General features: G+C 37.4%; 1 protein-coding gene and 1 long non-coding RNA gene across 3 annotated transcripts in view; one reads left to right on the top strand and one right to left on the bottom strand.

Moving 5' to 3' along the window:
• Nucleotides 1-291: 291 nt before the first annotated feature.
• The window catches only part of LOC117994834 (uncharacterized), a 29,720-nt gene continuing 12,581 nt past the window's right edge, over nucleotides 292-17,430 (bottom strand). For both annotated transcript variants that reach the window (XM_069507972.1, XM_034982806.2), the window contains exons 3-7: nucleotides 11,938-12,443; nucleotides 9,957-10,072; nucleotides 9,547-9,642; nucleotides 2,450-2,545; nucleotides 292-1,436 (exon numbers count right to left, since the gene is read on the bottom strand). In XM_069507972.1, the coding sequence (XP_069364073.1) occupies nucleotides 1,335-1,436; nucleotides 2,450-2,545; nucleotides 9,547-9,642; nucleotides 9,957-10,072; nucleotides 11,938-12,443 (916 nt within the window). In that variant the 3' untranslated portion in view covers nucleotides 292-1,334. The remainder of the gene's footprint in view (nucleotides 1,437-2,449; nucleotides 2,546-9,546; nucleotides 9,643-9,956; nucleotides 10,073-11,937; nucleotides 12,444-17,430) is intronic.
• Nucleotides 16,384-17,430, top strand: part of LOC138404321 (uncharacterized) — a 45,011-nt gene continuing 43,964 nt past the window's right edge. The window contains exon 1 of the long non-coding RNA XR_011238321.1: nucleotides 16,384-16,434. This is a non-coding gene — a long non-coding RNA (uncharacterized lncRNA). The remainder of the gene's footprint in view (nucleotides 16,435-17,430) is intronic.

The following is a 17,430-nucleotide window of genomic DNA, read 5'->3' on the forward strand; positions in this document are numbered from 1 at the left end:
ATAATGGGGTATTTCCCGTTGAGTCACACCCCCGTGTGTAATACTGTGACACAGTGCCATCAATTTCAAAACATTCCCGTTGAGTTACTCAACGGGGTAGCTTTCTAATGGTGTAAGAATTTTTGAAGTCGGACGGTCCAGTAGTTTTTAAGTTTATTCGTTACAAACATACAAAAATACAAACCTTTCCTCCTTTTGTGCAAATGTAGATGACATATCGGCAGTTTTATGATATCTTTGTTTAAATATAAGAAGACAAGGAATAAGATTGGGCAAAAGAAAAATGTGAAATATTAATAAACCATTTTTATTTTCCAATGTAGGTATTCTATTACACATTCACTCACTCAGAATAAAAACATTTATGGCTTTCACTTAAAACTAAAAATAAATAATTAAAAAGTAGGTAGGTATATATTAGGTACTTAATAATTTAATTTAAGTACCAAATTATCTTACAAATACACAAGTTTTAAAGTTGACAATGGAACCCAATAAGTCATACAGCCGTACTTAGAGTCGTTTAATCGTTACTTAAGTTTAGTTAAGACGAGACAGAGCTATATCTCTCACCTAAATCTGTCTCGTTTTAACTCAATCTTAAGTAACAATTAGCAACTCTGAGTGCGGCTGTAAGGAACCTAGTAAATCTACTTTCAAAAGTGGGTACTTAAGTACATATTTACAATTTTTGATAGAAATTAATTTAATTTCAAGTTTAAGCTATAGTTAAGTAACCTTCATTTATAATTTTTTTATGATAGTATTTTTACCTGCACTTGAAGGAAATTTCTAAATAATTTTTAAATACATATCGAAAATGGCAGGATTCGAACCCGCGTCTCCTGGGATCGCGCCCGACGCTCTGACCACTAAACTACGGTTCGCTTGCTGCCAGGAGTGATATGTATGTTCACTCAGTACTGAAGCGACTGTTAATGCCATCTAGTAGCGACACTTTGCAGTTATCGAAACTTGCCGGTTCCGCAATTTTTGATATGTATTTATGAATTACTAGATGATGCCCGCGACTTTGTCTGCGTGGATTTAGGTTTTTTAAATCCCGTGGGGACTCTTTGATTTTCCGGGATAAAAAGTAGCCTATGTCACTCTCCAGGTCTTTATCTATACTCATGCAAAAAATCACGTCAATCCGTTGCACCGTTGCGACGTGATTGCGTCCTTCCCCGGGATGTAAGTAAGCTACCCCTGTACCAAATTTCATTAAAATCGGTTAAACCATTGGGCTGTGTAAAGCTAGCAGACAGACAGACAGACAGATAGACACACTTTCGCATTTATAATATTAGTATGGATTTAGAAGTAACCTCCAGTTATGATAGAGTTAGAAGCGGCCTGGTGGGGTAAACTTGTGCCGTTTTCTGATGCCCTCGGTACGGAGAGTTGATGTGTTCCTCCAGCTCTGCCTCTACTTCCTGTGAACATAGTATAAATTGTTATAAGTCCCGGAAATACGGTATTTGACAACTAGTCAAATCAGTAACTTTTTATCAAACGTCAAAACGCGCGCTTAGTATGCGATATTCTATGGAATACCTGTGTGTGACGTCATAATCTTTTGACGTGCTTTTTTAGTTTAATCGATAATTTAAAATGGTTATTAGTTATTACACTTAAAACAACAACAAAGTACGTGGATTTTTTGTATTTTGGAAGACCCTCTATTTAATAATCACTGAGAAATAATTTATTTTTGATGTAGTCAAATACCCAATTGCTAATGCGCCTGGCAGCCATTTTAGTGACGTCAGCACTAGACTGAAGCTTCGAGCTGATGGTATATTTTTGTATCGGCTGACGTCAAAATGACGTCATTTCGATGTTAATGAGAAATGGTTCCAGCACAATAGCAATTTGCGGGACTATTACTGTCACAACTTTTATCCAGTCGAAACTAATTTTAACAGAAGAAAATTGCCGACAGTGATGGAAACTTGGTAAGAAGCGACAAAATTGAAAAAAAATAAGTTTTGAATGCAGATTGATTCTAGACATTGGCACCGATTCTAAGCACAACCTAATTTTAGAGTATTCGCACCCTCTTCTTACTATTGTAATATGAAAAGGACAGAAGCAGTTTGACATTTCTAAATTTATTTTTTAGATGGTAAAACCCGTGATTTTAGCACGCACTCGCGAACCTACTGTTTAAATTTGTATTGTGCACTAAAATTTAGAGTCTTTAAATGTGAAAGTCATGTTCCGTTCCTTTTTTAGCATTAGTAAAAAGAAAAGGATGTAGATACTCTAAATTTAGTTTAGAGAGAGACTAGAGAATCGGGGCCAATGATAAACTATGTTTTTAGCTAATTTAGTGTTAAAAAATCACTCCTAGTACCCTGTGATAGGGGGGTGAATCAAGCGACAACTCAAAATTTGTTAGAACCTGTGCAAAATGTGTCAGTTAGTTACGAGTATAGGTTCCTACCTCAGGCTCGATGCTCCGAGACCACGGTCCCCAGCCGTGCTCCTCGTCTTCGTGGTCGTAGTGGTGCTGATGCTGGGCGTGCTCATAGTATATCACCTGCAACAATAACATTAAGTATAAATTAGTTAAGTACTTAGGTACATACAGCACTACCCACTTCCGACCTAAGAGCCCTCGCCCACGGCGACTTTTTGTAGCGATACAGTAGCGATGCTGTCGCGCGTCCGCATCGATACAGTCGCGAAGCGGTCGCTAGCTGTGTGCCCTCGCCCACGGTCTCAGATTCAGTCGCGATGCAAACGCGATATTGTCGCGCTTCTGTGTCGATGCAAACGAGAAAAAATGTTGCACTGATGCTCGGTTCTCTATTCACGCGCCACCCTCCCTCCGTTCTTCCCCCGATGTCATCCGACAAAGTCGCGCGTTTGCATCGATACAGTCGCGATGCAGTAGCACGTTGCAAATGCGACTAACACGCGTTAGTAGTGATGCTGGCGTGCGTTTAGTAAACGCGCGACAGCATCGCTACAAAAAGTCGCCGTGGGCGAGGGCTCTAACAACGCAACAACCTGAGCGCAACTAAGTATGATTTATAAAAATAAATAAATCTGTTTTAAAATCCACAGGTGAAGCGCATTCATATGATACCCCACTTGATATAACTAGTTATCTTACTTTGATAATTGAAAATACTAAATTTTTTTTATTCACTATAGGCAAACGCTTGACCACAAAATCACACCTGAAGGAAAGTGATGATGTGGCCTAAGATGGGACGCGTTTACCTAGAAGATGCCTATTTAAAGATACCTTGCCTTGTTTTGAAGATACTCGGGTTGTAATTGGTAGGAAACACATATCGTGGAAGAGTATTCCAAACCTTATTATTATTATTATTTTTTTTTTTAAATTTATTTATTCATAATAATTTTACAAAGTTTCCTACATATCTATCTCGCCAAACTGGTGGGCCAGTTTGTTGGCGAGGTGGCGCTCTTAATACTAAGTACATAACTTACTACTATAAAATAAAAACTGTACTACATACTAATTTAAACCTACCTACTTCACTAAAAAATAAACTAACACAATTGAGTATTCCAACAACTTACTAATAAATAACCAAAGAAAACACAAAAATACAAATAAATAATTAAGAAGCATGATAGTCAGTTAGAAAATACTTATGCCAGATTTCAAACAACTAAAGTCAGAAGCGCATTGTAAGTAAATTCGTGTAATTAAGGTCTTGATACACGTAAGGTCACAGTGAAAGTGACCTGCGCGTCGCGAGCGGGAGACGCGACCGGATTCTTTTACCATCGCACGATTTGACATCTTTGGACGACACCTGCCGACTTTAGCGATTTTTTTATTATAATATCTGCTTTTTAATATTAACCATAGCTTTTATTTTTTAATCAACTTTCGAAAAGATTTTAATCTGACCGATTTTTTAATCTATAATATAAGTATTATGCACATATAAGTACACCGATTTCTGCAAGATTTATGGATCGATTTGCAAAGTTTTTTAGCCTAGTGGCTAAGAGATTCGTTTTAAGTTTGCGTAGTAATTATCACCACTATATGTTACAAATCCAACAACTGACAATCGAAAAGAGTAATCTATTACCTATTTTAAATAAATCTTTTGACTTTGAAGACTTGACTCAATTTCCCAAAAGCTGCCCAACCTAGCCGAAAGCTGTTGACTTCAAATTGTATTGTGAAAAAATTTCGATGCCAACATTTTCGACGCTTATCGGTAAGGAGACAAGTATTTTACTTTCTTTTGTAAGTAATTGCTACATACTGAAGCTACCATAGTTACTCCCATAGGTCAAGGACCAAGCATTGACATGTCAATCAATCAGCTAAATATACCTACCTACCTACTTGTTATCGAATAAGTAGGCAGATACAATGTTTAATGTATGAGATACATTAAATATGTATGACGCTTTCTCTCCATTCATACGAGCTTATATTCTGTGTCATACAGACAGACAAAGTGACACGGTTCCCTTGAGAGCATGACCGTGACCCGACACCTTGCATACATAGTAAATAATATGGTTCTGCCTCGTTGATCTGTGGCTAGCATAATTGGCTGCGTAACATGTGCTCTTAGCGGGAGATCTATAGAGCACACTCTGACTTAGCTTAGACTTAAGACAGAGTTAAAACGAGACAGAGCTATATCTGTTTGAGAATGCACAGGTGATACCTTTCATATGATACCCCACTTGATATAGTTATCTTACTTAGAAAATTGAAAATACTAATTATTAATTCTTGACCACAATTTTTTTTTGTGTGATGTAACCACAAACTCACGGTTTTCAGATTTTTCCCCAAATGTCAGATATAAAATCTACCTACCTGCCAAATTTCATGATTCTAGGTCAACGGGAAGTACCCTGTAGGTTTCTTGACAGAAAGACAGACCGACAGACAGACAGACACAACAAAGTGATCTTATAAGGGTTCCGTTTTTCCTTTTGAGATACGGAACCCTAGAAAAGAATTAGCGAAATCGGTTCAGCGGTTCTCGAGATTTGCGATCAGCAACACGTTTGGTGATTCATTTTTAGATTATTCAGAACTTTTCTTTTTATTATATTCGAGATAAGCAAAGTTCGACTTCAACACTGGTCGTCAAAAGTTAGTTGAGTAGGAAAACTTATCAAGATAATATCTAGGTAGATTTCACCCAGGCCGGGATTTAGCATACGTAAATCGCCAAGTAGGTATTCCAAACCGGTAACATAAAGAAAGCTGCTCGACGCGTTCACAATAATTACTTTTACGGAAATTGTTGTCGAAATGATTCGAATCGAAGTTTGTGTAAAACACAATAACTTTTGACTAAGACACACGTTCATAGTTCATATTATTTACAACTAGCTGCCCCGGCGAACTTCGTTCTGCCTAACAGTCGATTCAATTTTTTTAATTTTTTCTTTCCGTAAGAACCATCCTCGTACTTCAAGGAATATTATAAAAAAAGAATTAGCGAAATCGCGAAAGATTTGCGATCAGCAACACATTTAGCGATTCATTTTTATATAGAGACATGGCGTATGAAATCCATTCTTTAAATCTAAATATATAAAATGAAAAGGTGACTGGATGACTGATCCATCAACACACAGCTCAAACTACTAGACGGATTGGACTGAAATTTGTCATGCAGATAGCTATTATGACGTAGACATCCGCTAAGAAAGGATTTTTGAAAATTCAACCCGTAGGGGGTGAAATTGGGATTTGAAATTTGTTTTTATTATTTATCATTTAGGTACTTATTCAATGCATTCCAATATTAATTTACGTAATGTTATAATATAATGACATTATTGGAACCCCGTTGAGGCACAGATAGTTTAGCAGGGAGACGGCGCGGCGCTGTATTGATCGTCAAAGTAGGTAATAATTTTTTTATAGTAGGCTTTTCTAATTAGGAATGATTTTTTTAAATACATTATAGGCAAACGCTTGAACTTGATCACAAACACACCTGTAGATCGATTTCGTAAAACCTGCATCAATCATTATTACAATCTCAATTGTTGTGATTGGCTGAATTTGTGCGATTCATGTTGCAACAATGCATTGTAGCCAATACTGAGCGAGCGTCAACCAGTCAGAGGTTATTGCGATCGTGACATTGTAGCTGTCATTCTGCCGCAATCGAGCAGCTGTTGGAAAGTGAAGATGTGGCCTAAGATGGGACGCGTTTACCTAGAAGTTTTTATGAATCAATAAACGCTATCTCTCTATTGTTTAACGGCATCCGTAAATTTAAGATAAACCCTACTTGAATACATTCGACAATAATTAGTCGAATGTATTCAAGTACATTGACCTCATTCATCTATAGTGATTGCTATAGATATACAAACATACGAGTGTTTGTTTCTAGCTGATTTCTATTTGACGAGAGCGAATGCGCTCGTTTGATCAAGCCGTGTCGGTGTCACCTAGTTTTAATTGCTAAGCAATATCTGTGTATTAGCAGTGATAGCCTAGTGGTTAGGACGTCCGCCTTCTAATCGGAGGTCGGGGGTTCGATCCCGGGCACGCACCTCTAACTTTTCGGAGTTATGTGCGTTTTAATTAATTAAATATCACTTGCTTTAACGGTGAAGGAAAACATCGTGAGGAAACCTGCAAGTTCTCAATAATGTTCAAAATAGATAAAATCTGCTAATCCGCAATGACCCAGCGTGGTGTACTATGACCTAAACTCTTCTCATTATGAGAGGAGACCCGTGCTCTGTAGTGAGCCGGCGATGGGTTGATCATGATAATGGTGATGAAAAAAATTGTACAACAAAACTCAACGGGTTACGAAGCTGAAGGGGCAATAGGCTTGGCACATAGCCCTAAAAACCGACAGCCGTTGGGGTCCTAAGGTGTTAGAATGGTGACCTCGCACTGGAAAACACGACATTATTTTGAAAAACAGATCGGCGCAACTTGAAAATAACACCCCTCATTAAATTTTCAAAAATCCGACACAAGCAAAGCAGAGGCGGGTCAGTTGCTAAAAAATATTAGCCATGCTATGCAAATCATGACTAATATTCCCCTTTCCCCTCCAACTAAGCGTAAAGCTAGGAGAAGGTACGACAATAGTGCAACGGGTGTGGTTTGAACCGCCAACCTTTCGGAATTCAGTCCGCTCCTCAACCGTTGAGCTATTGAGGTTAATAAGTAAAATTTTATAAAACGACTAGCTGATGCCCGCGACTTCATCCGCGTGGACTACACAAATTTCAAACCCCTATTTCACCGCCTTAGGGGTCGAATTTTCGAAAATCCTTTCTTAGCGGATGCCTACGCCATAATAGCTATCTGCATGCAAAATTCCAGCCTGATCCGTCCAGTAGTTTGAGCTGTGCGTTGATAGATCAGTCAGTCAGTCAGTCAGTCAGTCACTTTTTCCTTTTATATATTTAGACTATAATAAACGTACAATTTGAGAAAGGACTATCATCAAGAGCTGTCGGACTGTAATATAAAGAGTTCGTTCAACTGTCAAAGGCACTACTTAAGATGTATGAGAACACTTTCGTTTTGATATAAGTGATGCGAACAAAACAATAATCTGGAGAAAATGAAATTAGCTATGCGTGTGAACACGCTCTACACTCGGTGTGATCATTATAATGCTCAGCGCACACTGGCAGACGAACTCAAAACATTCGTTTTTTCCTCCCATTTCAAACTACTTAGTACCCTTATTATAAATCCGAAAGTGTGTTTATTGGTTTGTTGGCTTGTCCTTTTAATCCTATCGGAACGGCGCAACAGATCGACGTGATTTTTTACATGGATATAGATAGTTAAAGACCGGAGAGTGACATAAGGCTACTTATAATCCCGGAAAATCAAAGATTTCCCACAGGATTTTTGAAAACCTAAATCCACGCCGACGAAGTAGCAGGCATCAGCTATTCAGTACATAAAAGAAGGGTAAAACGGCTGACCGGATATTCATCTAAATATACATATAAAAGGAAAAGGTGACTGACTAACTGATTTATCAACGCACAGCTCAAACTACTGGATGGATCAGGCTGAAAAGCGTACAGATAGCTATTATGACGTAGGCGTCCGCTAAGAAAGGATTTTTAAAAATTCAACCCCTAAGGGGGTGAAATAGGGGTTTGAAATTTGTGTAGTCCACGCGGGCGAGGTCACGAGCATAGTCACACTATCACACTATAATATTATAAAGGCAAAAGTTTGTATGTGTGTGTGTGTGTGTGTATGTTTGTTACTCCTTCACGCAAAAACTACTGGACGGATTTGGCTAAAATTTGAATTGAAGATAGATTATACCCTGGATTAACACATAGGCTACTTTTTATCCCGGAAAATCAAAGAGTTCCCACGGGATTTTGAAAAACCTAAATCCACGCGGACGAAGTCGCGGGCATCAGCTAGTAGGTATCTAGTGAGTAGTTTCATATTTATAGGATATTTAGATGTCCAATTATCATGCTAACATTAAGGTGTTAACTATAGGTACATGCTAGCAAAATTTAACACGTGTTTTGTGGAAACATACAAGGTTGTAAACGCTATGAAAAATATTACACTTCTGATTAGCTATAATATTACACTTCTGATTAGCTATAATATCGACTGACAGAAATAATGTAGGTACTTACCTATTTTATTTAGTGAATATCTATATAATAAAAGGAAAAGGTGACTGACTGACTGATCTATCAACGCACAACTCAAACTACTGGACGAATCGGGCTGAAATTTGGCATGCAGATAGCTATTATGACGTAGACATCCGCTAAGACGGGATTTTTGGAAATTCAACCCCTAAGGGGTAAAATAGAGGTTCGAAATTTGTGTCGCGTCGAAGTCGCGGGCATAAGCTAGTGACCAAAATATTTTACTTCGTAAAGAACTGAATTTTGGAAAAGAGAATGAAAATGAAAGCAAAACTTTATTCAAGTTCTAGTCAATTAAATACATAAATAAATAAATTATATAATTTAGCGTTAATTATGTAAATAAGTGTATATTATGTACGCTTGTAATTTAACATTATGAAGTACCTCAGTAATTTCACATAAGAAGAAATTTATAATTATAATAATTATTTTGATGGTATCTTAGTAAGTGAAAGACCCGTGTAACAAGTATATATGGTTTTCTACGCGGCATCGTACCGGAACGCAAGTTACTTCGCGGTACATTTAAAATGCCGTAAGGTGATAACTAGCTGCACCCCAAACCAGATCAGAATCAGAAGTAGGATTCATTTTTTATTTTTTATAGGTAAGCCCTTGATTGCACCTGGTGGTGAGTGATGATACAGTCTAAGATGAAAGCGCGGAAGAAGAATTGTTTCTACACGACATCGTACCGGAATGCTTAAATCGCTTGGCGGCATGGTTTTGCCGGTAGGGCGGTAACTAGCCACGGCCGAAGCTTCCCACCAGACCAGACCAGATTTTCTTATTTCTGTCACACAACATGGAACGGGACCCTGCAAGTGCGAGTCCGACTCGCACTTGGCCAGTTTAATTCATATGCTTTATAATGCATATTAAAATGCTTACCTTCTGTGGCTGGTGGTGGTGCTTGTTCTTTAGCTCGATGAGGAACCTCGCCAGGTTAATGCCGAGACCTATCAGCGCGATTATGAAGAACTTCACCTGGAACACAGAATGGAGAACATTATAGAATTTCACCTGGAAAACAAAATGGTGAACATTATTGGATTTATAAATACTTATACCAAGTGGGATACCTATATACCTGTACATTATAAAGTTTCACCTGGAAAACAAAATGGTGAACATTATAGAATTTCACCTGGGAAACAAAATCCACCGAATTCTTCGCCAAGGTCTGCAGTCTGCACCCGTACAGGTGCAGACCTTGGCGACGCCTTGCGGTACCATAGTAGAAGGGTGAAGGAGGAACCAGGTCGAAAAATGCAAATAGCTTAATATTTGAAAGTTTTTACCTGTAATTTAAAGGAAAGTATCTGCAGCAGAGTTCCAATCTTAGCTTTCAGTACAGCTCCTAAGATCAACAGCTTCAGGATCGCCTTCTTTTTCTTCTTCTTTTTGCCTCTTTGTTCTAGAATTACAGAAGTAGGTAAGTCTTAAAATATTTAAAAGGAAAATGTGTCTGACTCACTGACTGATCTATCAACGTATAGCTCGAACTACTGGACGGATCGGGCTGAAATTTGGTATGCAATTAGTTATTATGACGTAGGCATCCGCTAAGAAAGGATTTTTGAAAATTCAACCCCTAAGTTGGTGAATTTGGGATTTGAAATTTGTGTAGTCCACGCGGATGAAGTCGCGAGCATAAGCTAGTTGAGAGATATAATGAAAAACATTCACTGTTCTACTAATTCTACCAATGCATTATAATTTCTACTAATAGGTATAAATAAGTGCAATAATCCAATCAAATATCTACTTCACAAACAAATCTAGGTAAATAAAAAAAAGGTTGCAACTAAGTAGGTATGCGAGAAGAGAAAAATTTGAAAACTAAAGATTTTTTTGATATATTCATTTTTCTTTACTTTAAAGAATTTGTATAGAGGTAGGCTCTATGATAGAAATAAAAAAGAATTAAACTTATTTATATGCTCTCATAAGTGTTTTCTACTGTGCTAAATTAAGAGTTTTTATTTTTAATTGCAAAAAAATATGATTCAATTGACATACTCTAAGAAAGTTTGAAAATTCAACCCCTAAGGGGGTAAAATAGGGGTCTGAAATTTGAGAGTCCACGCGGATGAAGTCGCGGGCATAAGCTAGTAAAATAATAAATCATGTTTTTTGCAATGAACTAAAAACTCTTAATTTCAACATTACTAAATACGATCTAACATAGTATTCTACTTGCAACGTTTCAAAGATTGCATGCCACATACAAACACGCATGCCAGAATAAATTAATAAATAGGTATTTTTTACCATTCCTTAACATTTTTTAAGTCTTTTTGCCTGTAAATCAAATATACTAATTATTAAATAATTATTCTTGAGGTAATATTTTGTCATTACCAAACCATTTAGGTGTACAATGACCAATGCCAGCATATCTAGCACTTCGCCAGTCTTGTGATGAAGAGGTCTTGGGTTCAATTCTCGGGATAGGTCAGTAATATGTCTACATACACACACTCACACTCACAATACACACTGATACACATTTGTACACACACACACTCATACACACACACACACGTATTTTTAAGTTTCATATTGTTGTTATAAGTGTTTATTTGTTAATGATGGAGGAGGGAGAGCGGGGACCCTGAGATACAGGTTTTTGCAAACTTACTTCAGGGTCCCTGGCACAATTTTAAAAAGACCTTTTAAAACAAAAAAAAAAAAAAAAAATATATAATAGGGCTCTTGCCACCATAGATATTCCTGCGCTCATTGAGCCGGCAGGGATTAGTCGGGATGATGGCAAGAGACCTGATGGATTGACGCTGGTTCCCTGGGAACGGGGACGGGCGCTAATGTGGGGCGCAACTTGCGTTGACACATTGGCCCCGTGTCATATCAGGGAGACAGCATCAAGACCGGGAGCCGCAGCAGAAACAGCTGAAAACGGCAAGCGGCGCAAGTAGGTATGCCTCTCTTATCGAGAGTTACATTTTTGTTCCGTTTGCGGTGGAGACCCTGGCGGGCCTAGGGCCATGGAGTCCTAGTGCAAAAAAAAATACGAGACATTTCACCGCGATTAATAACCTCATCTGGTGGCAGAAGGGCTGGCTTATTTTTTGCGCAACGGGGCACGGAAATGCAGCCAGTATTCTTGGCACCATTCGACGCGGGCATGATTTGTATGGTAATTAGATAAGGCTTTAAGTTTTATTGTAATGTTTTCATTAAAAAAATATGCCAAAATAAACTAATCTAAATATATTAAATAAGTAACTAAACTAAAACTAAACATGCACTAGAACCAACCTGCAATAGAACTCCGATCAACAAGACCATTCTCTGCATTCTCACTCTCTAACGCATGCTCTGCCACCGCATCCAGCGCCTTTTCCCCTATACCCCACATCTGGGTCAAAATACCCCTCCCCTTTCTACCTCTATCCCCATTTACCCCATTATATCCCTCTACATTACTTTTATACTCTTTCAGCTCCGTTATATCACTACTTGTGTCATTCTCATCTTTTATAGCACTAATAGATTTTTCTGTGACCTCTATACGACTTTTGTACCCCTTTTGATCCCTTAAACGACTACTACCTCCCTCTATATCCCCTATAACCCACGATTGGACCCGTTTAGGACCTTTCTCCTCCATTTTGTTTACTGGCATCATCACTGGGTGAATGAGGTGGATCTTTGCCGGTTTTTGTTTTTTTTTCTTCATCTTTTTTTTCTTGCCTCCGTCCGATGTCGAAATCGTAATGCTGTCTATCCCACCACTGTCGCTGTGTTTCTTTCTTGCCATTGCTCTGTGGACAATGTTAAAATTTAAACAAGTGGTTCGCCCAGAACTAAGACCTCGTGGTTATACCATAATTCTAATAAGAGAGTTTTAACTAAGTATATCAATGTAATGTAAAAGCTGTGATAGCCTAGTGGTTAGGACGTCCGCCTTCTAATCGGAGGTCGGGGGTTCTAAGTAAATAACTTTTAAAGTCACGGTGACCAGTTGCTCCGTTGTAACGTGAATGAACGACAAACCAACAAACAAACACACATATACGCATTTAAAATATTACTAGCTGACCCGCCCCGGCTTCGCTGAGGAGGTGATTAAAAATAATGAAATTCGTTCTTTATTTTTCCCTGAATTTACCAATTTTCATTGAAACTAGAAAAATGACAGATTTTCATAGAAACTGTTATCCCCTTTTCAACCCCTTTAGGGATGGAATTTCCAAAAATCCTTAATATGTGCCTACGTGATACGTCACAGAAGGAACCTAACGTCAAAATTTCAATTTTTCTAACCTAATGAAACACAGGCGGCTGTGCGTTAATAGATCAGTCAGTCAGTACAAGTCTTTTTGTAAATAAACGTAAATAAGTAAGAAGTAAACGTAAGTTCACCCGTACCAAGTCCGGGAAAGTCATTTACTCAGTATTCTACATAGCCCTTTAAGTACTCAAGTAAATAGAGTAGATTGGAAAGTAGGCAAAGGCATGCAAACTCAAATATTGACTGAGAAGTGTCAAATTTCACTGAACTTTCTTTGTTTGATGTAGAATCTAATTTGCAACCATTTCGCAACATAGTATTAGTCGAACTAAACTTTTATCCCCCCTTAGGGAATGAATTTTCAATAATCCTTTCTTAGCGGATGCCTACGTCCTAATAGTTATCTGCATGCCAAATTTTAGCCCGATCCGTCCACTAGTTTGATCTGTGCGTTGGTAGATCAGTCCGTAGGGCGATTGTCTAAAACCTGCATCAATCATTATTACAATCTCAATTGTTCTGATTGGCTGAATTTGTGCGATTCTTGTGGCAACAATGCATTGTGGCCAATAGTGAGCGAGCATTAACCAATCAGAGATGATTGCGATCGTGACATTGTAGCTGTCAAACAACCGCGGTAGGGCCGCAGATAAGTAGTCAGTCAGCGTGTAGGTATGTTTGTAACTCTTTTACGCAAAAACTACTGGACGGATTTGACTGACATATGATTGGAGATAGATTACACTCTGGGTTGACATTTACTACTTTTTATCCTGGAAAACCAAGACTTCTTAAAAACCTATATCCATGCGAGCGAAGTCGCGGGCATCGACTAGTTACAGGTAAATACATCCATCCGTCCATTCATCATGCTGTAAGCTTCCGTAACAACTTAATAAATTAACGAATAAACAATAAAATTTGACCGTTTTAGATGTACGATACGTTATGGAGATAATATTATTACATCATACGTAAAGTTATACTTAATACGGAAAAACAATTTTATTATAATATCTACACTAATATGAATACAAATATCAAAGTCAAGTCAAAGTCAAATGATTTATTCAAAATAGGTAATAAATTACTCTTTTTGATAGTCAGATGTTGGATTTGTAAGATATAGTGGTGATCATTATTACGCAAACTTAAAACTAAAGCTACGAGGGTTCTAAACGCGCCCAGGTCTGAGAAGAGCCCACAACAAACTACAAAAGTAACAACACTAATATTGGTTTAGGAAGCAGATATTACTGAGAAAAGGCAGAAAGGAAATGCGACATAATACGAGTATATTCACTGTACATAGTACACAGTACAAGAGATAAGTACCTATGAGTAGTCTATTTTTTAATCCCGGAGACTAAAAGTTACAATTATATTTTTAACAAGCTTATGCCCGCGACTTCATCCGCGTGGACTACACAAATTTCGAACCCCTATTTTACCCCCTTAAGGGGACTCAGTTCGGTGCTTTCTTCATATAAACGTAGGAGGGAAATTACAACAATATTAGATATTGTACGCACAAAACTAAGAATTATATCGATTTATCTCGTCATTGGGGCCAATTCTCTTGTACACAATTTCTAAACCTAAACTAAATTAACAGGTCTAAATTTAGTCTATCCTTTTCTGCAAGCAACATTGTGAAAGGGATAGCTATAGATTTAGACGTATCATTTTAGTTTAGTTTAAAGATTGTGTACAACGGAATTAGCCACATTATCTAGGTTTATTGTGGGTGGACATTTTATCTAGGTGAATTTTCAAAAATCCTTTCTTAGCAGATGTCTACGTCATAATAACCATCTGCATTCCAAATTTCAACTCGATCCGTCCGGTCATTGATTAGGTAGTTAATAAATCAATGCGTCCGGTAGTTTGAGCTGTGCATTGATAGATCAGTCAGTCAGTAAATCAACCTTTTCGTTTTATATATCTCTAAATGTATATAAAAATGAATCGCTGAATGTGTTGCTGATCGCAATAATCTCGAGAACAGCTGAACCGATTTCGCTAATAATTTTTTTATAACATTCCTTGAAGTACGAGGATGGTTCTTACATAGAGAAAAATTTTAAAAATTGACTGTCTAAGAACAACGTTTTTCTATATTCCCATACAAAAGATTCGTAATAATACTTAAAATTCAAATATCATAAAGTTTGTTAATGGGGGGGTTCCGGAAAGGCAAAACAATTGAGTGACGTGTTAGGCGGTACGAAGAAGCCGGGTCAGCTAGTTTAGATATAAGAACCTACATAGATAAATATTATAGATTGTGTAAAGAATTATTTGTATAATTAATAAGTTCAGATTTTCGAAAATGATTTAATATTTTTGTATGTAAATGTGATTTTTGTCTAGGATGTTGGTCTAGAATTTTGGGTTTATCTCGGTCATGCTTATGATTATGACCTTCCATTGGATGTTTACTACAAAGTAAACTTATTTTTAGGGTTCCGTAATACGGTCATTTATGCTACATATTTTGACACTCACAAATAAATCATGAAGCTGTGATAGCCTAGTGGTTAGGACGTCCGCCTTCTAATTGGAGGTCGGGGGTTCGATCCCGGGCACGCATCCTCTAACTTATCGGAGTTACGTGCGTTTTAATTAATTAAATATCACTTGCTTTAACGGTGAAGGAAAACATCGTGAGGAAACCTGCATGCCTGAGAGTTCTCCATAATGTTCTCAAAGGTTTGTGAAGTCTACCAATCCGCACATGGCCAAAAACCTGTAACGTACTTTCCGTTAACTTAGAAATTATGAAAAGCAAGAAACAAGGTTTTACAATACAAGTAGATACCTAAAGGAAAAACCGGAAATCGTTAATCGTTAGTTCATATTCATAGTTAGTTTAAATTAATATTATTGTTATAGGTATTCAATTATTAATTATATATTTTTAAACTTTTCCTTTTACCTAAGTCATCAATTTAATTGTCTCTTAGATGTGTAAAGAGCCTCAATAGCTCAAGTGTTAGATATCTTCTTCAATAGTCAATAGTGGACTGAAAATCGAAAGGTCGACGGTACAAAACAAACCCCGCCCGTTGCACTATTGTTGTATCTACCTACTTACCTACCTAGCACAAGCTTGACGCTTAGTTGGAGAGGAAAGGGGAATGTAAATCAATTAACATGGCTTATATTATTTTTAAAAAACCGGCCAAGTGCGAGTCAGTTTCGCACAATGAGGGTTCCGTACTACGGTTGTATTTTTTCGACATTTTGCAGGATAATTCAAAAACTATGATACATAAAAATAAATAAAAATCTGTTTTAGAATGCAAAGGTAAAGACCTTTCATATGATACCCCACTTGATATAGTTAACCTACTTAGAAAATTGAAAATACTAATTATTAGTTTATGACCACAATTTAATTTTTTTTGTGTGATGTAACCACAAATTCACAGTTTTCAGATTTTTCCCCTATAGCCAGCTATAAGATCTACCTACCTGCCAAATTTCATGATTCTAGGTCAACGGGAAGTACCCTGTAGGTTTCTTGACAGACAACAAAGTGATCCAATAAGGGTTCCTTTTTTCCTTTTGAGGTACGGAACCCTAAAAATGCCATACCAAAGAGCAGCATTAAACAATGACAGCTGAGATTTGCGGTTGCAGATTAGCAACAATATAATTACACGTATCCTTCCAAGGCACGGAACCCTCTCGCGAGTCCGACTGTCACTTGGCCGTTTTTTATGCTTAAAAGATAATTGTTTGTGAAAGTTTTCGATCAGAAAATAAGAAAAACACAATTAAGTATTCGTTTTATTAAAAAAAAATCAAGGTCCTGTAGTCATATGTCCTTCTGGCCGAATTTCGGCCACCGAGGTCAATATCAACGGAGATTAGCCAACTAGGTACAGTGCGCGGCAGAAAATAATGTACATCGACCTTTAGAAGTAGATAATGGATTTGTAGAGCATTGTCTCTGTAGTTAAGACTGACAAAATGTCTTATAGGTATGAGTGACAGAGACAATGCTCTACAAAGCCGAAATGTCATTCTAAAGGCCAATGTACATTATTTTCTGCTGCGTACCTACTGTACGACGGAGACCATGTATATGTAGACTATAGAAGCTGGCGTTATTTCGCGAAAGTCCATGATATAAAAGGAACCAAAAGCTTAATCCTAATCCTAATCTAAATATATATAAAAGAGAAATACCACTCACTCACTGACTGACTGACTAATCACGAAATCTCAGAAACTATAAAGCCTACAAAATTTGAAATTTGGAAAGTAGGTTCTTTCTAGGACGTAGGTGTCAGCTAAGAAACGGTTTTGAAAAATTAAGGGTGTGAAAGGGGGGGTCGAAGGTTGTATGAAAATCCTTTGTTTTTGGAGCTAGAGACGTGAAAATCGACATTTAGGTTATTAGCTTTAAACAATAAAGATCTGTATAATTCAATTTGGGAAATTCCCCCCTTAAGGGTGGTAAAATAGGGGGCAATGTTTTTATAGAAAAGTTTTAACAATTGTTATTT

This window comes from Maniola hyperantus, chromosome 27 (genome assembly GCF_902806685.2).
Source record: "Maniola hyperantus chromosome 27, iAphHyp1.2, whole genome shotgun sequence".
Lineage (NCBI taxonomy): Eukaryota > Metazoa > Arthropoda > Insecta > Lepidoptera > Nymphalidae > Maniola > Maniola hyperantus.